This window comes from Megalops cyprinoides, chromosome 6 (genome assembly GCF_013368585.1).
Source record: "Megalops cyprinoides isolate fMegCyp1 chromosome 6, fMegCyp1.pri, whole genome shotgun sequence".
NCBI classification, from domain to species: domain Eukaryota; kingdom Metazoa; phylum Chordata; class Actinopteri; order Elopiformes; family Megalopidae; genus Megalops; species Megalops cyprinoides.
The window spans coordinates 10,738,445-10,763,935 of record NC_050588.1 but is presented as its reverse complement, the minus strand read 5'-3'; the positions used below and the strand labels follow the sequence as shown (position 1 = coordinate 10,763,935).

The following is a 25,491-nucleotide window of genomic DNA, read 5'->3' as shown; positions in this document are numbered from 1 at the left end:
TTACACGGCCACAGTGGTGGCCGCGGTGTCCCCCTGGGGCGTGACCTTGCCCGGGCGGAGGTCCTGGCGGGAGCGGGAGCGGGAGCAGCTGCGGGTGCAGAGCTGGCAGGAGGCGCAGGCGGAGTTGCAGCAGGGCAGGAAGCGGCAGACGCTCACCCTCCACAGGAACCACCCCGGCGACCAGCAGCACCAGCACAGCAGCACCGCGCCCGCCACCACCCCCAGCGCCACGTACAGGGCCAGCAGCGACGCGTAGCTCTGCGAGTCTGAGGAGCACAAGCAGGCCAGCCGCAATGCATTATGGGACAGCAGGTCACCGTAAAATGGCCATTTAAGGACAAGCACAGAAAACATGTTTGCTGGGACTGTGGACAGCTGGGAGTTGGGGCATCCAGAGCATTGTAGGGATATATTAAATAATAATAATTCAAACACTTTTAAAAGCTTCTCAAAGTGGAAAATCAAAAACAAAACAGTCAAACAAATGTGCATTGTGCCCAGCATTAATATTATCTTAATCATTGGGTAAGACGTCGCAAGGGCATGCAATAAAATAATGATTTTTTTTTTTATTAATTTGGCTTGGAAAATGTGATTGACCTTATCCCACTGCAACACAAGGCAGGAGAATTCAGCAAGTATCATTAAGAATAAAACCTTTCAAAAGACATCTGGACTTTGATCTCCATGATCCTTTGTTCACTGCACACAAGCACAGCAATTCCTTCAAATTCTAAGCATTTATGGTCTCTGCACACACAACACGCAAGACACATCCACAGTGGGCTACGAATGTTGTGAAAAACACTGACTTTCAAATGAGCTGGTTTTTGAGCCTTTCGGATTGAATCCAATTGAATTCAGGATAGCTGTTGTCTTGGTTCGGCGTCTGCAGGCTTGGCACAGGCCAAATGTCCATCTACGGCTATCTGCCAGCCGCAGTGTCCATTTGCACTGTCGCTAGCACCAACAACAGAGCAGCACACTCAAAGGGTCATACTTTCTCCTGACCGTCAATCAAGTTCTAATGGCCACTGGCCCAGGGTCTGGCATTTATTGTGTTTGCTCCCTCATCCATTTTTATGCCCCCCCCTTTCTTTGCAATTTGTTTTTATACTTTGGTTCAGGCTTTGGTTACCTCCTGCCCACTCAGTCTTGAGTTAGATATTACAGAACATCAAAAAACTGGCACAGAAAAATTATTCTTTAAAAATTGTTTTGTAAATGTATCAACTTTTCCTCCAAACATTACGATCAAATTGTATCTAGCAAAAATGCAAACATTTCTATTGCTGCCATTCACAATATATAATCAATATGTCACCAATGGTTTAAAATACATTTAGTTAATGTGATGTGTAAGTAGTTTCAGGATTGCTGTATTCAAATATACTGTGGGAGCTGAGACACTCTGATTGGTGCTCACCTGTTACAGAGTCTTGCTTCGCACCCTTGTCTGGCGTCCCACAGCTCCTATTGGTGGAGAGAGCTAAAGTGGGCGGATTTAAAATGGGTGATGGCGGCGTCACTCCCTGTTGCCTGGACCTCGCTGTGGAGTGCTCGCCTTGAACAGCAAACAGTGAAGGGAAGTAAGACCTCTGTCTCAACTTGACTATGATTTTTAGGTTGAGCAAAAGACTAATCCTGAAGATTTTTTTAACATTATTGACATTTTAATATGTTAGGTTGCCACATTATTGACAAGTTTGGTTGCCACAAATGATACGGTCTAACTCTTCATAACTCTTCACTCTACATAGCATGTGCCTGATGGTACTCACTAACCTTTGCAATTTGCAGGGGGCTGGACTGCCTGGTCACTGCCATCACCACAGTTATCTATGCCTTTGTTGTCACACACCAGACTCATGGGAATGCACTTCCCGTTTCTGCAAGTGAAATAGGGCTCCCTGCTACACTCTGATTGGTTGAATCCTGTAGCGGGAAAGAACATGCAACAATTCCATACAGTAACTAAATTAAAATGGTTTCAGTGGCCCCATTTAGGACTTCTCTGTGGCTGCCTCACAATTTAGTCATTCATTTATAGTTATAAGCTTGAGAATAATCTAAACTGAACAGTGAGTGCAGTTAAGATTAAGATTTCAGGATCACTTTGCAGAATACAGTGGACTTTGAGCAAGTCAAAATGGTTTTGCTTTTTTGTTGAAAAACGTGCCCAAAATGCATTTATTAACATCTGTGCTGCTGTCAGATGTTAAATGTTAAATCGCAGTTATTCAGTGGGTAAAAAAGCCAAAATCCCTCACCCAGCCTGAAAGATGTGAAATCCCCCACAAAGTCCACCCGGGGCTGCGTCCCCCTGGTCATCAGTCGCAGGGTCAGGTAGTTCCCCGTGGACAGGACGGGCCTGGGCAGGGTCTTCCCGCACAGCGGGGGGCCGATGGGGGGAGAGGATTTGTCCTTCCCGTCGTAGAACTGAATATAGGAGCCGGCGTGGCAGGGGTCCCCCGCGCCCTCCCCGGGCGTGGGCTCCAGGCGAGCTCCGGGATTGGCGGAGCCCGGCGGGGGGAGGCTCCGCGAGGCCTGCGGGAGCAGCGGGGTGGGGCTCAGGGGCGGCTGGCTGAGGGGGGAGACCCGCAGTAGGCTGTAGACCAGGAAGAAGCGAAAGTGGAACTGCACCTTGTCACTGGGGGAGGCGGCCTGCATTGTGAAGTGGCAGTCCGTCCCCATGGTGACAAAGTAGTACTTCCGGGACTCCTGGTGGGAGTTGACGATCATTCCGTCCCCGCGGATGGTCTGGCCGCAGAAGTCCACAAGGTTCACTGTGAGGACACGGGTTCAGACCGACTCGTAAAAAAAAAAAAATCCTTTTACTCACGTAAATTTCTCAGCATAATTATTGAGTTTATCTTGCGTGCCAAGTGGCAGCAACCTCTCTTGTTCTTGATAGTGCTGGGTATGTAGTTTCACCTTAAATATGATGAATAAGTTCAATTTAAAGCCCTGTTACTGAATTTGAAGACATCTTTGGAATTAAAACATTTTTGTGGAAAGTTAAAAAGAGTTAAATAAGATAAATACAGTACATTAGCCACCCAGCACTTTTGTGTGTGGAGGGTACAACTTTTTAGGAAACTAACAAAGTGTTAATGTGAGCTGGGTGCATCTCTCCAGCATTCCTCTTTTGGGCTGTGGACCAAATAATTGGAAGATTTACACCCCCCTGAACATTTATTAGCTCTGTCTCCAGGGGTGACCAGCAGATTCCTCTGAACAGCCCAGCTGGAATTTCCAAAGAAAACCTGTATTTTGGGGGGTGGGGGGACGGTGCTCATCCTTCAAATCTTCGGTAAATACGTTTCCTCATCAGCGGTTTCCAAAATTCGGTCAGAGACGGAACAGCAAGTCCCCAATAAACGTTTTACTGGTCAAAAGCCCACAGAGCCGAAACACGTAGCGAATCTGAGGTGCAGTAAAGACACCCGAGACGGGAGCCGGGTCGGACATGAGAGCTACAGTAGAGAAGAATGCGCCTTTGAAGGGCAAACAACCTTCGCATAGATCAATGTGTTGTTTTGGTGTCAATGAGTCATTCTAAGCCAACATCCAGTCCCCGCCACCGCAAGAACCTTTAGAGAATCCATGGGAACACGATTAGAGGCACGATTTAAAACCCATTTTCAGCAAATGTGGCGCACACTTCGCAGAGTCAGAGCAAATCTCTGCACATACTTATTAAGTGCGGTAAAGCAAACTTAAACACGTTTTAAAATGTGAACATAAGGGATAGTGATTACAAATTGTCATTTTAGTCCTCTGTCAGCATTTCTTAGGGGTATGGTAAGGTATACATTTTTTAAAATTGAAGTAAGTTCGATTACGGCGCTCATTTTGAAAGTTTTAAGAAATGTGTTTTATGGGTACATGTAGCTTGGATGTATTCTTGCATAAACATGTGCTTAACGTGTTGTCGATATTAGAATTACAACATTTTTGTATTGTGTATTTCTGACTGAACATAAATGATAAATTAAAATATCACAGTTCCGTTCGATGATTAAATATATAAATACTGCAAAATGCGTCACCATCCCCGTTTTCTACGATCAGACAAAATAAACAGATCTAATTCAGTATGCACTACATTACTATACACTGCTTTGTATTTATTTTACACATTACAACTAAATCAAGAAAACCCCCAACCAGACGCAAAAAATGCGGATAAACTACACTTTGCAGTTATTACGACCTATTAGCATAATGATAATCATAATTGTAATAATAACGATGATGATAATAATAATGATGATGACGGTGCACACATTGCGGTAAATAGGCCTATTAAATAATAAATACTTAAAAATGTAAATACCGTTTGTGACATAGGCTATTATGTATAGGCTATTTGTAGCGCATCATAATTTGTCACAATAACATCACTGGTAGGAGCCCATCTCCCATGCACAGGTCTAAGTGTACCATTGTGGATACAAACGCGACAGCGCAAAAATGCAATAGGTTATCAGAGTAATACACTATCGCCACTACCGTAGTAGCCTACTTAAGCGTGCTCCACAACGGTGTCTTTTTTCTTTACTCTCAGAGAGGTGTCTTTTAACAAAACTTCTCCTTTTCCATTCCAAAGTTTGCGTACACTGTTTCAATGCCAATTTATTTTAGAAGAATTAAAATCTCTTAAGCATGGAGCGAGAAGTAATTATTGCCGCAAACAAAAGCGCTGTGTCGCTGTCAGGATCGCCAAGAGCAATAAATAAATTACGCACACAAGGCGCAACGTCAGGCTAATTGCAACAAGTGGCAAGTGGATGTTTAAGCGACGGAGTAAATCTTAAAAACTGATCTTCCATCTCCTTACCTGTCTCAATGGCATTGGTCTTTAGTGTCATAAAGTTTAGAAGAACAAACAGTTTTGACAGTTGTTTCAGGCGCTTCCCCGTGTTTTCCATCTCTGCATTCCAAAAGGCGCCTTGACTGTTCCTAAAGAGAGCTCCGTTTCACAGTCTCTAGATAGCTTGTCCCAAGTCTTAGGTCAGTAGTGGCCACGTCTTTTCGATTCTGTGATCCCGCACAACGGACAACGTAATCATTTCGCAAATTTACTATGTAGACACTTAGCAGCTGGGTTACACTGACAAAGAGAGGCGCATTTATATATGAAGGTCGCTCGAGGAAAATTTGCCTTTAATGTTTCTGATACCTTTTTTAGAATAACTCTTCATCATCGTGGCTTTTGTGCCTTTGAAGCATCTCTTTGTTTAATCTATGTGTGTCCTAGGATTTCCATGACAACGCCTCCAATTTAATGGGTCAAAAGGAGCTACCGGGTTGGAGCCCCCTCCCGATTCCGCCCTGTCCTTTATCCAATACATAGCGGCCAATCGGACATGGAAATGGACGGATGAGACAGACCTCACCATCTGTTCCACATTTTTCGTGGCAAAGTTTACCACCAGAGTTTTGAAAGAGCTGGAATAATTTACTTTTTAAGACCAACGAGAGAAAGACATGCAACAATCAATAAAGAATCGGGGTTATTAAGTGTGAGGAATCCCGTGGCTTCCTCTGTTCCTAATTGTCTCAGTATAAAAAGAAAAGTGGACGAAGGAGAGATTTGGATGCTTTAGGGCAGGTTTTTCCTTACAGTGTTGCCCAGTCGCTGAGGCACAAAAATCTGCCCCATCAAGCTTCAGTTCCAGGCAAAGACTAGTGGAACATAAATAGATAATGAAACAGGCAAAGGTAAATTGCCATAACAGCATATCCTATTTGGGTTCTGTTATGAAAGTTATAAAATGCGTGCAAACAAAATGGGCTAACTTTCAACCAGCTAATAGGTAACATTCTCATTTAGTTATAAAAATTTTGAGAACACTGCATATTAGCCAGGGTCTCTGAGATAGCAGTATTTATCACCACACTACAACATGGCACATAAATAGGCTGCATCCACTCATACCTGTTATAACTATCGCATTGATTCACTTTGCGCTCATGTTTTGCTCATGACGTCTCTTTGGAGCCTGGTCCAGAGGTGACAGTAACTCTGCTATAAGCCAATTTTTGTCAGACACCCTCCACACCTATTTTGCAATGAAACCAGTCAGAATTTCATGGAAATAGGGAGTGGAAAAAAAGGAGTAACAAAAATTCTTTTAACACAGTAATTGCTGTATATTCATGGCTTGTTGTGTGAAACGTCTGCACAAGATACAATGTCTGCAACAACTACAGTGTTAAGCATATGTATCAAATTCTGGCAGATTTAGAAGGTCCACACAGGAGTCTGGAAGCAATCTTGTAGTGACCAGTAAGTCTCTCCCTCACACTTCCTTTTAGGTTATACGTTTGTATTGTCCAGAATGAGAAAATGGACAACTGGACAGAGAAGGAATAGACTCCCCTGTAACAACAAATTATTAAAAGACATTACATACCAGCCAGACCACCCCTCCCCGCCTGTCTGTCCCACCTTTGCAGTGTCGTACAACGCTGTCATATATTGTCTGTCCTGACCCCTATGTGGTGGAATGAACTTCCTAAGGCTGTCAGAGCATCAGAGTATCTGGCCTTCTTCTTGCACAGACCAAAGACCCAGCTGCATCAGGCTGCATCTTGGTTCCCTGTTCTGTTTATGTTGTAGCACTTAAGTCTTTCTTTCCTCTGTAGCACTTTAGGGGTATTGTAATGCTGATCTTATGTACATCAGTACTGTGCTATGTACATTTTTATTACTGTAGCACTCATTTCATTTTAAGTATGGCACCGGTAATTGGAGCACCATCTCATGGATTGAAGTTTTTGTTCAGTTTTCTATATCTCTAATGCCACCAGTGTAGTATTATTATATGCACTCATGCGCTTAGCTTCATAAGTTCATTCATCAGGATAACGGCATCTGTCAACTCAAATAATGTGTATTTTTATTTAGAAGGTAGCTATTCAGTCTTGGTGCTGGAGGGAAAAAATATGTAGGCTTGAGTTTCCTTCTACCCCTTTTAACTAATCATCATCTCGACTGAATTGGTCCAGTTCTTCCCAATTCAGAGATGTTCAGTGGCTTTCAGAGCAGTGCCTGACTGCACCACTTTTGCCGTAACACATTCGTACAGGACTTCTACGGAGTAATTTGAATTTACCTTTTTAATTTTTAAATCAATTAATCATACAAGATAGACCTAGTGTTCCTGTAATAGCCCACAAAAAGCGATTCGAGACTGCGTATTTTCTTCATGCGCCAGCGAAGTGGTGTCCTCATATTACAAATTTTGCCTTTTTCAGGTATGGCACAAGAAGTTCGCGTTGCTTTTATGACCGGACACCCCGCGCACGCTTATCCGAATGGTCGAATACTCCGTGTGAAGTAAACGCACCAACCACAAATGAGTATGCGTTTCTTCCGAAGAGAATAACAACCGTTCGATCTTACGTTAACGATTCACGTCACTGCCAAGCGTGCGTCGTACGTAAGTATTTCGGTCCCCTTAAACAAGTTTGAAAGTGAAGGAGGAAAAATTTAGCTATTTGAAAAAAAAAACTGACGTAGGGGCGCTAAATCTGAAAAAAAAAACTGTGAATATTATGGGAAAATATATGTATGCCAAAATCGCCTAATCAGACGCTTATGGTAAACTCACACAAGGTTCGAATGGTCATTTCTTTTTTAATAAAGAGGGAAAATAGACAGCCAGCTAGCTAACGTTAGCTAGCCACAACGGTAACATTAGCTGGCTAGCAAGCCTGTAGTTATCTCAAATGTAAATTGAGAGCCATCAATACATGTCAAGATGTGTTGGTAGTTTACTAAGACAGTCTGTGTTTGCAAGAAATTTGGCGTTAAATCTTGTACCTAATAGTTGTCGATAATTGGCTTAGTTTCATATTATTGGTGATGTGGTTGTTACCTTCAGATGTGACATTGCAAGCTAATGCTAGCTTGCTAGTGTTAGCTAACTGCGTTTCACGTATTATTTGCCTCAGAGACTACACTGGTCTTCTTAGCCAACCCGATCGGCGTTCCCTTTACGGTATTCTGCTATGAAAAGGGACACATTTTGCAATTTACTTTGTTTGCGAAGTTAGAATTAACCAGTAATCCGAATAGGTTAGCTAAAGTCGCTTGCTAAGTGGTAGTTAACGTTAGCGAACTAGCCAGCTTTCTGTGTCACCATAACGCTATTTGTCTCGGCTAGCTATCGTTAGCAAACTATGCTTGATTGCATCTGTGGCATAGTAAATCATTTTATTTAATGTGTGCATCATTAGTTAAGTAATTATTGTTTAGAAACACTGAAAATAGCCAGCAACTCAACCAATGTTTCTTTTACACATTTCGACAGCTGGCTAGAAAAACAAGGTGTTTTAGCAAGCTAACTAGCTAGGGTCGCTAGCTAGAAAGCTGCAGCGTTCAAACGAATATGATACAGTAGGCCGGTGAATCCGCGATCTCTCCCATCCTGGAATCTTAAGGCTGGTGTGGTGTTGTTTACGCAGAATGGCCCCTCGACTGCAGCTTGAGAGAGCCGCCTGGCGCTGGGTCGAGACGGTGAGACCGGAGGATGTCAAAGACGAGCACGTAGAGACCGCATACCGCATCAGAGTCCCGGCGTGCAAGAGGGGAGCATGCAGGTAAAATGCTGACATTTGTTTTGAGACCAATACAGCAAACGAGCTATTTACGGGCTAACGTTACAGCACTGGTTATATATCAATGTCTCAACTGGAAGTAAATGACGCAAAGTTGTAAGCAGCATCAGTAATGTGTGTGTTAGCAGTGCTGTGTCGTGATACGTTTTGCACGATTAGATCTCGTGTCCGCTAAATAGTTGACTGTTGCTGTTGTGTGTTTGGTCATCAGCAAAGCAAATACTGATTTGTCTGACTCGTGTTATGTTGTTAATGTGGTTTGCTGGGTGGAGTGGGCTATATTGACCTGTGTCCTGCGATGTGTAGCTTAAAGAAACGCTGCATTTCGATAACACATGATGTCTGATCATTTACATTTAAAACGTAACTCTGGGAATGCGTATGTAAGTGGCCAGAGTGAGTGAGTGTAATAGTAAAGTAATACAGGTGTTTTTGCCTTCATTCTTCAGGAGGAACTGTAAAGGAAACCCCAACTGTCTCGTTGGCATCGGAGAGCACGTCTGGTTAGGGGAAATTGATGAAAATGCCTTCCACAACATTGATGACCCAAATTCAGAAAGGCGAGACAAGGTACTAAACTGCATTCTCACTTGTGGGTACAGCCTGCCAGTATTACAAAGTTTGTGGTGATTTTGAACTGAAGTGCCACACGGTCACATAACCAAGCAGTTTTGTAAGCGTAAAAGATGTGTTTTCTAAAAGGTGACACGAGATTGAATAAAAAAAAATCCCTCCTCAACACCCTGCGTATATCTAGGCCATGAAAGTATACCATGTTTACTGTAGTCGTATGAGACGGTTGCGCCTGAGAACACGTTGCATTGGAATTTAGTGACAGTTGAGTGCCGGATTAAGAGGATCGCTCCCAGTGACCCCAGTTTCTCTCCTCTGCCCAGAACACGTTTGTCGGTCTTACGAACCTGGGGGCCACATGTTACGTGAACACATTCCTGCAGGTGTGGTTCCACAACCTGGAGCTGCGACAGACGCTGTACCTCTGTCAGAACTCCCGCGCCGAGGAGCACAACATGGACTCAGGTCAGTTTTGCCGCAGACTGCTTCCACACTGATCTGGCGAGGGCTTAAAAGGACATTGCTGTGGACGTGCGTTTGGATGCACTCGTTTGATATTCAGATCTTCTGTGACTCCTAAGATGTAAGATATTTGAATAATCAAATCTTCAATTCCCCCTTCAAGCACTGTATGGAACTCCAGTTCATTTGTGCAAATAATCTCTTGCTTGCAGCAAAGTTAATAATGTCAGTTAATTCACGAAGGGATTCTTCGGCTCTCCATCATGAATATTGATGAGAACGAGTTCTCATTTATGGTTAATTAACCAACGTTCAAATCCTGAGCCAAGTAATCACTGAGTGATGTCACAGTTGAACTTGATTAATACTAATCAAGTATTGATTCTCACCCTTAATGAATGTTTTGCTATAATACCACATAGTTAGACATCTTTGCTGTCATGCAACTTTGGCAGCATGATGCAACTTTGGCACCAGAAGGATCTGATAATGTGGTGGAAAGCGAGTTCAGAGAATTTTCTGCAGTTTGTGCACAGATGTTTTGAGCATTCTGATAGCAGTCTTGAGCAATGTTAGTGCATTGCAGATTGTCAGCAGGCAAAGTTCTTAGACCAAAGAATGTCAACTGTACTAGTCTCATGGTTATGACTCAAGTTCCACCATCTGATTTTTTGCCACATGAACACAGAATAAGCCTGAAGCTGATTTCCGTTCATATTGGACTATGTGACTTTGTTTATTGTAGACTTCATTTGATTTTTTTCCCAAAATGCATTTGGTTGCCCTTGGGTAGTATCTGAGTCTGTAAAAAATGTTTATCTTTAACACAGTTTATTGGACACAGTCGAGCTTGGAAAATCACAGCAGAAATGCCTCAGTGAGAAGTCCGTCTAAGGGAAGATGATACATTTGTTTTAAGGAACAGTACCTGTATACATGTACATGTGATTATAATTTATATGAAATATTTCAGTGTAAATTAATATGGCAGATACCCACATTCATATGAGCTTGACTTTGACCATTTGTCTTCATTAAAATGACAATATTTCTGTTGATAACTTTAGATTGTGCGTAAAATAAGCCCAGAGGGGCTTTTTGTCCCGGCCATGCTTTGTGTCATACTGAGAACTAGTCACATTTGGCATGAATTGAGTTTAAGCATTGACAGAAGTGCTAAGTTAGATGGAATTAATCAAAGGGATATTTCAGTATGAATAATGGGATGCTTTTCGCCCACAGATTATGAACCCCAGACCATATGTGAACACCTGCAGTACCTGTTCGCATTGCTGCAGAACAGCAACAGACGATACATCGACCCCTCCGGTCTAGTGAAGGCACTTGGGCTGGATACAGGACAGCAGCAGGTACAGAGCCTGTTGTCATTCAGTTTAGCAGCTGAACCCACCTTTCCTGCAAGCAATTCACACACCATGAACTGAAGTCACATTTTATACAGTGGAACTTCATAAGGCCTTAAGAATGCGTACCTGAAATCTCCCACCAGAATGGCATTGCTGCCTTACAAAGGATTCAGAAACGACTGCGGTGCTGAGAGCTGACGCTGAGTGAAGCTGTGCATGAAACAAGTCACGCACGTGGAAAATGTCATGTATCACTCTGTTAGCCACCCTAGAAAATAATAGTTTCTCAGAGCTGTTTCATAAAATGGTAATGCCATGCTAATGAAGGCGTTATGTAAGCTTTATGCAGGCTTTGTGCAGTGTTAAATGTAAAATGTGGCAGTATCTCATAATGGCTGAAGCAGTGAGAGTGTGTTCAGAAGCCCACCAGTAATGATGGAAGCCTCAGTAGTTATTTCTTTTTGCTTGTGAACCTGAAACTTGAACTTATTAGTAATGGTAGTAATGTTGGTTTTCTTCAGTCCATTCAAATTCGTACTGTAGTGTGGCATAGTGGTATGAAGCAGGGCTCGTAGCAGAAATGTCACTGGTTTGATTCCCTGTTGGGGCACTGGTGTTGTACCCTTGGGCAAGGTACTTAATCCAGAATTGCTTCAGTAAGAATATAACATGTGAAACTAACATATGTATGTCGCTCAGGATAATAGTGTTTGCTAAATGACAAAAATGTAATGTAAGATAATGTCATTCAGTCAGACTGTCATAATTCTGTTTATAAAGGAGGTTGTCAGTGGCTGCCTGTGCATAAACAAGAGCTTTCCCTCTGTCATCGTGGTGGGAATTCACACCTTTTTTTTCCTCATTTCCTTGTCGCCATCCATTTGGTTCCTGTAGGATGCTCAGGAGTTCTCCAAACTCTTCCTGTCCCTGTTGGAAGACACTCTCTCCAAACAGAAGAACCCTAATCTACACAACGTCATACAGCAGCAGTTCTGTGGGCAGTTTGCATACGTCACTGCGTAAGGCTTTTATCACAGATTTTTTTTTATGTATGGGCCAGATTTTCAGCTTGGTGAATTCCACGTTGAAAATTTTGTCTCTGCCATTGTTGTTGCAAGAAGTGTTCCGATTTGCTAGCTCATTGTGAACATTCTGGAAGGGGTGTGGTCTAAAACATCCCAAGTCAGTGTAAGCATGCAGACAGCACTGGAACCTTTTGTTACTAACTGGAATCTCCTACTTTTTGGATGGAAGGATCGCAGGAGCTGAATATCTGGTCATGATATTATGGTCATGTGTCCTTTATTTTCTTTGTTTGAGTGAAACGTACAGTTTAGATAAGACAGCCATGGCAGTAGAGCACACCGGTGACAAAGCTAGAGATTTGTTTTGATGTTTGTGTATAAGCATTTTAGGCAAGGGGTATTACAAAATCAACTTCAACCATTGAAGTACATAAATGATTACCCTGTTTGGTATCACTGTATCAAGTCTATTAGTGTTTAATACAGTTAATGTATTGTCAGAATCCAGATTCTGAAACCATGCCTGTACCAATCTGGAGAAATAATGTAGGAAAAAATGTTTAGATTATAGCCAAGTTAATTTTATTTCTTGATTTAGAAGATTATGAATTATTCAAGTCTTCCTGCACCTTAAAACAATGTCCCTTAAGTAGAAGGACAGGTGCGTCATTTCAGTGTAAATAATAATATTAAAAAAGGCATAATCTACGCACCATAGTGTCAAGACAAAAAAGGGACATGATCGTCATACTGAAAACCCTTAAAGTCTGTCCCTTTGCTTTTCTTTTGTCTCCTACAACTACCCTTTGCACATGGAGTTTTGCATGTGTCATTTAATAAGTTTTACCTGTGAACCTATTGGTCTTTTACTGCTAAGTGCAGATCCTCCGATTTTGACATTTGGGTCAACCAGTTGATACTATTTTCTTTAATTCTGGGGGAGAACAGAGCCATAAGTCTCCTCTGGAGAAAGGTATTTAAGACTCATCATCTTGAGACAACAAGGTGAGTGTTGGGAGTCGGTCAGGGGACTGATGTAAAAGATGCCCCAATAAAAATTCAGTGATGTTATGGTTTTGTTCCAAAGGATGATAAATCTGCACGTTGCCCACAGCAACGTCCTTGCCCCCTCTTTATTGGTAGGTTTTATAAAGCCAAGTGTCTAGATTGTTGGTGCTTTGATATCAATGCTGGAGCAAGCCCAAAACTGTGTTTTATCGCCTGTTATTTATCTCTGAAGGTTTGCAGAAAAATGTGTATGTGGAATTTATGGGATAGCCTATGTCGAGCTTGATGGAAGTTTTATTTTTTACTAGATTTGGTTTTGTTACAGTAAAGGTTACTTTTTATCAGGGCAGCATTTTTCCCAGTTTTGATTTAAAGATCAGACTTTGGGTGATGTCTTTTGAATTTCAAAAAGACCTTGATTTATCCACCAAACACAACAAAAAGTGGACTAGGCTGACAGTACAGTTTGGTTTAGTGTGTTCCCATAGAGATATTTTGTATCTACTGCTCAAATATCCTAAAAATGTCTACGTTCTGAATTGATTGAATCAGACCAGGGTTAGATGCAAAGAACAATTTGCATGAGAACAAAAAACAATTTACATTGGAGATACAAAAAAGAACAGCCTAAAACACTATTTTAAATAAAGATTGAGAATATAAATTTAAATTTAATTAATAATCGTTGAGACCTAAATAGTTAAGAACTAAAAATAATTTTGATAACGTTAGAACTACTTAGCCTTGGTGAGTCAGCAGATAAATAGTAAGTAGCTAGCTCAGTATATATACACTGCATTTCTGCTGTACAGAAAATGTATTTTCCTAGTCAAAGGAAAAGAAAGAGTATGTTGTTTATAGGTCTGTTTCCCTGTTACTTGTTAAAGAGAAAGAAAGACGGTGCATTATCCTGTAACACCCATGCTGTAATCATTGCCGCTGGCATTTGTTTATCTTTGCTTCTTAAAGACTGTCTCCATAGTTATTATCTCCGTATTATCAAGAAAATATCCTCCCTCAGGATAATCTCCACAGTCCAGCAGTGTATGTTAAGGTATTTACCCTTTGAAGAACCGTGTCTGCCTTCTGTAATCATTCAATCGTTGATGAATGATTTCCCAGGGAAACGTTTTGAGTTTCCACTAAAGGATTAACTAGTAAGATGTTTAATTGTTGACCTCCTCAGATAGGACTTTATTTATTTGTTGGTCTTCTACTTGTCTGAATGTGTCATTCGAGTGTGAGCTCAGTTGCTTTCAGGGCTGTTATGTTGTATATTTGTGCTGTTGATTGGAAGTTGATTGGAGCCACCATCTCCACCAGTGGGGGAAAGCACTGCGATTGGCTCCACTCGGCGAGTCGCTGGTAGCACCACCCATTCTGGGGTGGCCGAAGCGTCACTCTGCCATGGGTTACTGAGCTGTGCGGGCCTCTGTTCCCCCCGTGTGCCACAGGTGTAACCAGTGCGGCCGCGCATCGTCACTGCCGTCCCGCTTCTACGAGCTGGAGCTCAACATCCAGGGACACAAGCAGCTGATGGACTGCGTCACCGAGTTCCTCAAGGTAAACTCGGCGGCAGCCGCGTGGCGCGATCCACTCAGTTCCCCCGCCTCGTGCGCTCAGCCCTTAAGAGCGTTGAAGATGTTGTCTTACTGGGATGTGAGTGCCAGGCGGGATTGCATAACTGTGGAGAGCTTTTTGCCTTTTACGGGCAGAATAAGGAAGACGTTAAACAGCCCAAATACTTTCTTCTCCTTTATCATTCTTAAATCAAGTTAAACCATGTTTGAAGCCTTGTTTTTTTTCTGATCTTCTGAAATACTTACATGATTCTAGTGCTTGACATGATCATCAGACAAAGCACTTGTGTACAAATCAAGGATCTTCAAAGTCAGTGTTAGGAGCACAGCACCTGACCATACAGGCTGGTTAGGTGTGTGTATGTCTATATATGTGGGCGTATATGCATATGCATGTGCCTGCCTGGCTCATTTCAAACCCCCCCCCCCCCCAGGAGGAGAAGCTGGAGGGGGATAACCGGTACTTCTGCGAGAGCTGCCAGAGCAAGCAGAACGCCACCCGCCGGATCAAGCTGAAGAGCCTGCCCCGCACCCTCAACCTGCAGCTCATGCGTTTTGTCTTTGACAGGTGAGAGACGTCCTCGTGTTCGCATAACGTGCAACCTCATCCAGAGCGGCACTCAAGGCCGTCGCCACTAAATAGCTCGAAGAACGCAGCCCAAGGTTGTAGCACTGTCAGCAGTAGTGATAGCGTTCACTTAAATGAATGCTAACATGGCTTTTTGTTTGTGTTCTCTGTTGGTCAGACAAACGGGCCACAAGAAGAAGCTGAACACGTTCATCAGCTTCCCGGAGGTCCTGGACATGGGCCCCTTTTTGGAGCGGAACGGTAACTCCCACCCCTGACATTGTGCTTCCTCATGTTTCTGTCAGTCCGGCCATTCCGAGCTTTCCCACAGTTTTTCCTGTCAGACGGTATCTTTAGCTTGTAGCGGGTTAGCGAGGCTCAGGCCGTGAGCGGGGTACTGGCGCCCCGGTGCGGCAGATCCGGTGACTCAGTGTTCTGTGCCCTCGCAGAGGAGAAGTGTGTTTACGAGCTGAACGCGGTGCTGATCCACCGCGGCATCAGCGCCTACTCCGGCCACTACATCGCCCACGTGCGCGACGCCCGCACCAGCGACTGGTACAAGTTCAACGACGAGGAGATCGAGAAGATGGAGGGCAAGAAGCTGCAGCTAGGAATAGAGGAGGACATTGGTAAGTCTAGAGAACAGCTCTGCTGTTTTGCATATAACAGTATATGCTGTTATATGCAGTACCATATACTAGTATATGCCATTGTGTAGAGCACCATAAACCAGTACACTTGTTTTCGTTTTCCATCCTGCCACATGTCTCACAGCACTTTCTAGCAGTGTACACGCCAGCCCTTTGCAGTTGTGAAAACAGTGTCTTCAAACAATAGATTATAATTTTAAAACTATTTACTTTGACATGTTCTCATGTAATAAGTGATCTTGTTTCTTTACTGTTACCACAGTGACTTACCCTGCTTTGTTATTCTGGCTCTAGCTGAGACAGTCAAGTCCCAGACGCGCAAGCCCAAGTGCAGCAAAGGGTACCACTGCTCACGGAACGCTTACATGCTGGTGTACAAGAGACAGGCTGAAGAGGGGGGGGATCAGGAGGCGGTGAACATTGAGGTACCAGGTGAGAGCTCCTTTCGGGAGGGAACAGGGGCAGTTAAAGGCACCCACCATGGTTCACTGACAGAATAATAGGAAAGCACTGGAGGTTGGACATACAAAGCATAAAACCGTTATAAGGTCAGTCAGTCTCGAGGTGATTTGTATGTCCGTGTCCAGCTAAATGCATTCATATGGGATAATATTCAAATGTAAGAGTGTGTGTAAAATTATATGGTACATATACAGGTACATAATGTATAAAATTATGTATATATTAATCTTTTATTTTGTCACTGGAGAAGGTTCAATTTGATCATTCTTGTTAGATTTTTTGGAGAGTAGTTATAGTTGCCAACTGTCAGCACAGTCATATAAACTGACATATTAAAGTACTTCAGAAACCCACCCTGCAAGGTCCCATGGCTCTGGCCTGGACCCACAGCGTGTCCTTGGCGTGTCTGATTCCCGTCCTCCGTGTTCTGTCTGTCTGATCTCGTTTTTGCCTAGCCTTCCTACAGAGGCTGGTGGAGAGGGACAACAGGAAGTTTGAGGAGTGGTGCATGGAAATGGCAGACATGCGGAAACAGAGCGTAGACAAGGGCAAAGCCAAGCACGAAGAGGTGAAGGAGCTCTACGAATTGTTACCCGCAGCAGACGGTCTGTAAAAACATTCCCGTTCAGTATCAAAAATAAATAAATGTATCATTACACAAGTACACCATAGGGAGCTTCCCTTTGTCCTCAGTGACACAGCTGCGCCATTGCTAATGAAAAGTTTCAGATACAGTTGATGCCATTTCCTCTCTTTCCCTCACTCTGTGGTGTGCATTCACATGTGAGGAGCTTTCTCCTAGGGCATGTTGTGGTTGTGTCATTGAAGACAAGGAAACGTGTACAAAACTTGCTCTGTCTTTTTATAGATATGTGTTCTGTAAACATTGATGTTAAAGAGCACACTTAACCCCTATTGTATGGGAATATCTCCCCCTTGAGTCACAGAGAATACTTTTATATTGTGTTTTAATATTTACCACTCTTTAATGCATCGAGTTGATGTTGTGTGTCTGTAGCAGTTGCATCAGTTGGGCTGTAGGTGGCGCACGTACTCCAATCGTGCGGTCATGCCTCGCTTCCTCCTCTTTTGTAGACCAGCCCTTCGAGTTTGTCCCGCTGGAGTGGCTGAAGAAGTGGCTGGATGACTCCACCGTCACTAAGTCCATCGACAACTCCAAGTTCCTGTGCTCCCACGGGAAGCTGCACCCAGACAGAATCGGGGACGTGAAGCGCATCTCCCTGAAGGCCGCCGAGCACTTCTTCAACCGCTACGGAGGGAGCCCCCGATTAGATCGTAAGAGCTCCATCATCACGGGACACAACACAGACTCCCCACGAGATAAGCTCTCACAGTGCAATATCAGTGCCTCCTAATCAGCTTTTGAAAATAGGTGTTAACAATCTCACAATGATCTTGTTCTGCTCTTAATGATCTCACAATGATCTTGTACTGTTCTGCCAACAACAGCTATAAGTTGCTAAGAGGTCAGCAGCTAGGCAAACTCATGCACAGTAGCAGTCTGCGTGGCTCTGCATATGTTGTGGTTCATATTTTCCAGTGTTTCCTACGTTGCTTTGTGGGTGTTTTTCAGAGCAATGTACGTTGGTAGCCAGGACAGGCTTTGTGGCATGACTGCTTTGTGGTTATGCTCCACATCCAGGGTCCTCTCTGTGCCTGGAGTGCGTGGTACAGCGATGCCGGGTACTGCGGCTCAAGAACCAGCTAAACGAAGACTACAAAGAAGTGTCCAACCTTGTGAAAACCCCACTCAAAAGGTGCTCCCAGCTCTTTTTTTTAACTGTGTGAATAAGCAGGTCTTCAACTCATGTCTTTATAAGGCTACAGAACATCATTTAAAGTCCAGATACATGCAGAAGTTCAAACGTTGAGAATTCACCAGGCCACTGTGGTTGTGGGTAATTTCTCGGGCCCGGCTGTGTTGTAGTAACGAGGGCTTCTGGATTGGGAAAGCCTCCTTGCGGAGCTGGAGACAGCTGGCCCTGGAACAGCTCGAGGAAGACGAGGAGGAGACCAAGCACACCAACGGGAAGGCCAATGGGGAAGGACCGGACATTTCCGCAGGGAAAGGTTTGCTGCTTTCCGAAGGGCACCACATCACTTCACAGTTAACAGTCAGGTTTGCGTATGGTTACTGTGCAAGTCTAATTACAGCTGTCAAAATGTTCTTATTCAAGATTCATGTCTAACTGACTTTATGTCGAATAACTGAAACTCCATGAAGCATTTTGTGAGATAGTGATTGTCTGAGTGGATCATAAAAATTAATAGACAATAGAAGAGAAAACTTTAAGGAGCTTTGCCAGTGGACTGAAAGCAGTAATGTTTTTTGTTTTGACTTGCAAAGCAGATACAGGCGTTTGTGAGGGAAAAGAGGAGGGAGATGAAGAAGACATGAAGACTTTCAACGAGGATATTCTCTGTCCTCACGGTGCGTACCTGTGTCTATATAACCTTTACAGTGAATACCCATATATGACTAAAAAGAAGTAAAATAATTTATCACCTGTTTTCCTTTCTGCATAAATAAGCTAGTCATTATTCACACAGAAAGAAAGACTGGATTTTCACACATGGTTTTCGCACGGGAATCGTTTGAATGCGTGGTCTCAGAGGCAGCCGCGGCTCGTCCAAATAGCCGATGAGAAGGGAACGCTCCCAAGAGCTGGTCTCGTTTCGTCTCCCTCCAGGAGGCCTGAGCATATCAGAGAGCGAGAGGAAGCTGATTTCCACTGAGGTGTGGAGCAGGCTGCGGGTGTACTTCCCCAAGGCCCCCGAGTTCACCCACCACCAGGACCCCTGCCAGCAGTGCATGGTGAGTGAGCCCCCCCGCAGAGCAGGAAGACGTGCAGCACTGAGTGCGCTGAAGCTTCACCGAGCCCGACACAACCCCCGCAGTCTGGGCCTTAGGCTTGGATGTGAAATGTCAAATTATCGCTCTTCACTTACGTAGATATATAATACGTTTCCCCTAAATTGTGCACCACAATTTTAGATCTTTTTGAATGTTTTCATATTTGTGAGTTGCATGTATTTGCTTTCATTCGTTCAAAGTAAGACTGTGTATTTTTCCTGTTTTATTCATCTTTGCAAATCTTTGTACTTTGCTATCCATTTTTTTAAATTCACATAGAATGCCCCGACTCGGTTTTATCGTTAACTAGGATTTATAGTTGATTATTTGCTCTTTCCAATGTGAATGTGCTTGTGCACTAGTGTTCGGAAAAAACATCTTGCAGCTGTTAAACAGGCAGTACAGTTGCTTCCGAGTGGTACAATATTCTGAGATGCAAGCCAGGAATAGCCTCCAAGGAGTGCAGTGTTAGAATTTAGACTTAAATGGAGTGGTACAGCAGGTAAAGCATTTGCAGAACTATGTTAATGTGTTTTACACAAGAAATCTGCAGATTTGTTTCACAGCTTGTTTGTGGCTGCCATGTTTTATGATTCTGCATTTCTTTATTAGACCAACACAAACAGAATGATACACGTGTAATTCAGGCGCAGAATTTTCCAGAATTTTTCAGAATGGTCTCTGTGAAACAGGTATAAAAGCTGTAACACTGTTCTCCTCCGGTTGTGTGTAAATGTGTATCCTCAGAGGCTGGACCAGGAGGGTAAAGAGAACGAGGCGCTGAATAGGATGATGGCCAGCGAACAGAAGACGTCCCTCCTCAACCTCTTCCAGGAGAAGAACCGGCCGACTCTACAGAAGTGGCCGCAGGTAACCCGCCGCAGCTCGGTCTGAGAGCGCCAACGCCATGGCAAACACGCAGTAACGGCAGAGCCCCTCCCGGGGCCGCAAACACGTGCTCCGAGATCAACGTACCTGTCTGCTCTGTGCATGCTACTGCTAATGTCTTTGTTTGTCATTTTCTTCTCTTAGGACACGGACATCCTGTATATAGTCTCCCTGTTTTTTGTTGAAGAGTGGAAGAAGTTTATCAGGTGAAGTAATGCTGTGCTTTACTCACACGTACAATATTGTTTGCTTTTTTTTGTTGTCTCTTTTTTGCACCAAGTGAAATGGTACAAGTCAAGGTGTGTTTGTTTTGAAGTTGTCTCTCAAAGGAAGCAGTCCATATCAGTCTGTTCTTACCCATTGCATATGAGCTCATTCATGCTTTTTGTGTAATACTGGAGCCATTCTCAGAGTGGCATTCACTCAGAATCATACCCGCTAAGCTGTTCCAACTAGCTGCGGGTAAGAGCACCCATCAAACAGACACTGCCTATAACATTACGAAAAACACAGATTCCGTCTGACTCGCGTGGGCCGAATGAATCCCCGTCACGGCTCCTTGTGACAACGCTGATCGCCGTTGTCCCTGCATTTCAGGCGGCCAGCGAAGAGCAACCCGGTGTCCAGCGTGGCGAACAGCGTCCTTCTGTGTCCACACGGCGGCTTCATGTTCACGTACGACTCCATGGTCAAGGGGGATGCGCAACAGTGAGTGTAGTCTCTCCTCTAGGCCGCAAGAGAACCCCCTCGCACCTCCAACACCCGCTTTGCTGTCACAACAAGCAGCATAGAATGCCAGTTGTAGGATGTGAATATTTTGGGTAAAAGAATTAAACCAAAAAGCGATGGTGTCAAATCATGAATTTGGATTGAATTCCTTCCACCCGTAGCCCTCATGCAGTCTGTTTTTCCTTTGCACAGTATAGCTCTGCTCTGGCCAAGCGAATGGGAGGTGATCAGCAGACTGTTCCTGGTGGATCAACCCATCTCCATATGCAGAATTAGTGAAAAAACGCAGAACGACACTGTGAACGTAGAGTACCGAACTCAGCCAGGTAAGTTAGGGGGGACACAGAGTACTGAACTCAGCCAAATGACTGGGGATGTTACATGCGGAAGCAGACTGCTTGCAGTATTGCATCATTGTGTATCTGTGTGCTTAAAGGGGAAAAGGAATAAAATAAAATGAGAGTTTGATATGTATTGATGGTTAGGGAATAGGAATTTAAAATAATTGACTGTCGACATTTGGAAAACGGGGAATAACTTGAGAGGGACACGATAAGATCTGTGAGTTGAGGGTTGAAGTTACATAAACCCTTCTTTACATCAGCTTTATCAGAGTATAGCTTTGAAACTAGATTAGATGAAGTGGAATGAGTATAATTATCTTTGTTATTCAGGGTTATGTTGTAGTGATCGGGGGCTTATGTTTGAATATGCATTCCGTTAGTACAGTTGAGGAGTGAGCAGAGAGATAATGTAAGTACAGCAGAGAGCAAATCTTCGTTAAGTGGGTAGAGGGTAGAGGGTGGAGGCAGGCTGTTGCGTGATGATGAGTAGAGTGTGGCTGCTTTCAGAGCTGTGCCTCGACTGCAGAGAGGGCCTGATCTTCCAGCAGCAGAGAGACATGCGAGAATACGCACAGGCCACCGTCTACATCCGCAAGGTGGTCGAAAACAAGAAGGTGAGGCTGGCACACGGACGTGGACATGCACGTCGGGGCCAAGCACAGCTCTCTAATCTGCCTGCCTCTCCCTCTCCTTCCTCTCTGCCCTCTCGTCTCTCTCCCCCTCTCCCTTTCCCTCTCTTCTCCTGCTGCTGTTCTTTTTCTCTCTTTCCTTCCACTCGTGTCTGTCATCTTACCACTCCCTCTCTCCGTTCCCTCTGTCCTGCCTCCTCTCTGTCTCTCTCCCCCATCACATTCTCTCTGCTTCCCCCTCTTCCTCCCCGGCCCTCTCTCCTCCCTCTCCCTCCCGCTCCGTCTGTCTCCGCAGATAATAAAGGACTCTGCCCCGGAGCTCACCATGAGCGGCTCAGAGGCAGAGGATGAGAGGGAGGAGCACAAAGGAGAGGGGGAGAACGACCCTGACTTCAGCCAGGTGAGTCCTCACATCCCAGAGCTAGCAAACATCCGCAGAGGTCCATTTGCTGTGCTTCAGTCCAAAGAGGCACAGGTCAGGTATCAGAATGTGTCACACCTACACTATATGGACAAAAGTATTTGGCCACACCTGTTTTTCAGGGTTCTCCAGTGAAGGGCAATCTTAAAGCTTCAGCATACCAAGACATTTTGGACAATGCTATGCCTCATAAATGCTCTACAGAATGAATGGGCACAAATTCCCACAGAAACACTCCAAAATCTTGTGGAAAGCCTTCCAAGAAGAGTGGAAGCTGTTGTAGCTGCAAAAGGGGACCAACTCCATATTAAAGTATATGTATTTGAATACAATGTCATTACAGTCCCTGTTGGTGTAATGGTCAGGCGTCCGAATACTTTCGTCCATATCGTGTATAAAAGGGTATGGCCCCCTTTCTCCTTGCATCCATGCCTGTTTGTAAACTTGATAATTTTAGGCTGCCTGTTTTTAAAATGTGTTGTAAATTATATATAAGTATATTATACATTATGTATATACAGTACCAGTCAAAAGTTTGGACATACCTACTCATAGAAGGGTTGTCCATTATTTTTACTGTTTTCCACATTTTAGAATAATAGTAAAGACATCAAAACTATGACATAACACAGATTATGCAGTGGCCAAAAAAGTGTTATTCATACACTGTATACTGTATGCAAGGCCATCACTTTCATGTTATCAGTTGTGTTTAAAATGAGTTGGTAAAATGCAGCATGAATCTTAACACAGTGGTAGCTGCCAGCAGTTTCAGTGACAGTGCGCTGCTGTTCCCCCATCCAGTCAGAGGATGGTGCCAAGCGTCAGAAGCTGAACGACTCCAGCAGCTGTCCCGGCGTCGCCTCGGGAGCCTTGGCCGGGCCGCACAAGGCGGGCATCCGGAGGAGCACGCGGCACCGCAAGCTGCGAGGGGAGAAGGCGCTCATCGTCTCCGCCAATCAGACGCTCAAAGAGCTCAAGATCCAGGTGCGCCGTCAGTTTCCTGCGTTTCAGTCAGCATCCGCCTGCCGCCTGGGAGCGCGTCCCAGAACGGCCTTCAGGAGCCTGTTCAGTTACCAAGCTCCTATTGGATTGGATTTGTCTTGCTGAAGTGAGCATGCAGACATGATCAGACCTGATCTGAATTGTAGTTGTGGGGCAGTGTGCACAGACGTCAGAAGTTGGCGACGCCTTTGAGAATGGCAGATGAGAAGAGGTGTGTTCTCCAATCACAGAACAGAGTACGGAGTACATTCGTAGGATCCTTTTTATTTATTAGTGTGGGACTTCTGCAGCATCTCTGTGTGTTACTTTTCAGATCATGCACGCCTTCTCCGTCGCTCCTTTTGACCAGAACCTGTCCATAGATGGACGGTGTTTGACGGACGACTCAGCCACCTTGGGCAGCCTTGGGGTCATCCCGGAGAGCGTCATCTGTTTAAAGGTACAGGTGTCAATCACCCGGCACACCATGTTAAGTCGTCAGTTGTTTGTTACCATAAGCGCTTATGAAACCTCTGGATGTGCCATCTCTGTTTGACAGGCTGACGAACCCATAGCAGATTATGCAGCGATGGACGATGTATACCAGGGTAAATTGACTTAATACAAATACATTTTTAGATATACGTAATGTAAAGATAGTATTTGAAGTAATTACCTCAGTACTTAAGTTTGCATGAGAACACAAGGAAACCTAATTTACTGGAGAAGGTCAATAATTACCTATGTGATTTGAGTTCCATAAAATGACAGCCTAACTCACTACATCTTGCTGTCAGCAGAACACAATATTGGACATTTGGTTCTTTGCTTGTCCTTCAGTGGAGCAATTCATGATCACAGTCTTCGTGTTTAGTTCTAGCTTATACGTATCAGTTGTGATGTAACATACAACAGGGTTTCGTAACCCTGTAAACTGCTTTTTTTGAATTAAAGTGTCTGCTTGTAAGATTAGCTAGATGGGAATGATGTGACTTGTGATTTTAACTGCAGTCTTTATCAATTTCCCATCTTCTTCCCTCATCTTCTCCAGTCTGTATGCCTGAAGAGGGATTTAAAGGTAAGTTTGTAGTTTTCTTACCTTTGTTATCTTTGACAGACAGGTAGCAATAGATTTTTAGAATTTTTATACATAATTGAAATATTAGTGGATTAAAAAGCAGCCAGCCTAGAAATATTATAGTCGGTGATAATATTTAAACATTTCTATACAATCCTTTCACTTGTACCTTATGTTAGATTCCAATAACCCGGGTCAGCACCTTATCTAGTGTCATTACTCAAATTCAGAGCTAGGGCTATGTCCCAGTGCATGTTTCCTCTGGGCTTAATAAGGCCATGACTGAGAACAGCTCCGCTTTATAAGCCTCACTGCCATCCTTCCTTCTGCCTCCAGGCCCACAGGGGGCAGCAACGGTGTACATGGGCAATTGACTATGTTTAACGGAATCACAAAGCTTGGTCACCATATTTTTTCAGCCAGTAGCGAGTTAGGCATCCTCACCAGCAACATTTTAAGCAGTCTTGCAAGTGGAATCCAGGCTCAGTTCTCAATACAACATTTTATAGCATTCCAGATTGGCAGAATGTTGTCTTTTTTTTAAAATTAATTCTTCTGTCATTTTGCAGGCACTGGGCTTCTTGGACACTGAAGAAAACATTTCACCTTGATGGAAGATGGCAATACCAGACCAAAAAAAGCTTGATGTAGTTGAAGATGGCAGCTGGCGGGGGAAAAAAATAAAGTGCTTTGGTTTATTTTTTGTTTTGTGACTGTATTTTGCGATTCCTCTCTGAACGTTTTGGTTTTTTTTTACGTTTCGCTCGCTTTTAATATTTAAAGACGTTGATGCATTCTATAAAACTTTCTGGGTTTCCATCACCATGGTGGCTACTGTGTGTACAGAGACAGGTTAGGCTGTTCTTCCGGTGGAAGCACACTGTGCTGTAGGCGGCTGCAGTTGTCACGCCTGAGAAATTAAAAAGTACCGTCTTACATGGGTTGTTGAAAAAACTTTTGTGTTAAAACAGACAAGAGAAATGTTTGGTTCTACTGAAGCTTGTCACATTACTAATATATTGTCAAAATATGTTTAAGAATGCATGAGCAACTTTTAAATATTGAAAATTATAACTATTCTCGGGATTAAGTACCTCAGCAACGAAATAATAACTCACCTCGCGACATTTAGGAACATCCACAGACGAGGGGAAAAGAAAGACATTCAGTTTGCCTTTAATTTCTTTAAAACATTGCAAACATAGCATAGGTGTGCA

At 43.7% G+C, this 25,491-nt stretch overlaps 2 protein-coding genes across 4 annotated transcripts; one reads left to right on the top strand and one right to left on the bottom strand.

Moving 5' to 3' along the window:
- On the bottom strand, positions 1–4,934 carry ldlrad2 (low density lipoprotein receptor class A domain containing 2). Its single transcript, XM_036530750.1, has 5 exons — positions 4,844–4,934; positions 2,271–2,786; positions 1,786–1,935; positions 1,427–1,564; positions 1–266 (listed from the first exon to the last, which is right to left on the bottom strand). Exons 1-5 carry the CDS (start codon positions 4,932–4,934, stop codon positions 1–3), a joined length of 1,161 nt encoding a protein of 386 aa, XP_036386643.1.
- Positions 4,935–7,465: 2,531 nt separating this feature from the next.
- Positions 7,466–24,943, top strand: usp48 (ubiquitin specific peptidase 48). 3 transcript variants are annotated; one of them, XM_036530959.1, is made up of 28 exons: positions 7,466–7,627; positions 8,479–8,613; positions 9,081–9,201; positions 9,528–9,669; positions 10,909–11,036; positions 11,928–12,052; positions 14,521–14,629; positions 15,081–15,214; positions 15,393–15,475; positions 15,664–15,843; positions 16,159–16,296; positions 16,782–16,931; positions 17,422–17,622; positions 17,990–18,104; positions 18,275–18,417; positions 18,698–18,778; positions 19,038–19,162; positions 19,949–20,071; positions 20,234–20,295; positions 20,687–20,797; positions 21,011–21,144; positions 21,670–21,776; positions 22,087–22,191; positions 23,017–23,199; positions 23,531–23,656; positions 23,756–23,804; positions 24,248–24,274; positions 24,844–24,943. In XM_036530959.1, the coding sequence occupies exons 2-28, from the start codon at positions 8,480–8,482 to the stop codon at positions 24,864–24,866; spliced, it is 3,159 nt and encodes a 1,052-aa protein (XP_036386852.1). In that variant the 5' UTR covers positions 7,466–7,627; position 8,479; the 3' UTR covers positions 24,867–24,943. The 3 variants fall into 3 exon arrangements, with proteins under 3 accessions (XP_036386852.1, XP_036386850.1, XP_036386851.1); XM_036530957.1 differs by having other exon boundaries at positions 18,695–18,778; XM_036530958.1 differs by having other exon boundaries at positions 7,587–7,612; positions 18,695–18,778.
- The last annotated feature ends 548 nt before the right edge of the window (positions 24,944–25,491 follow it).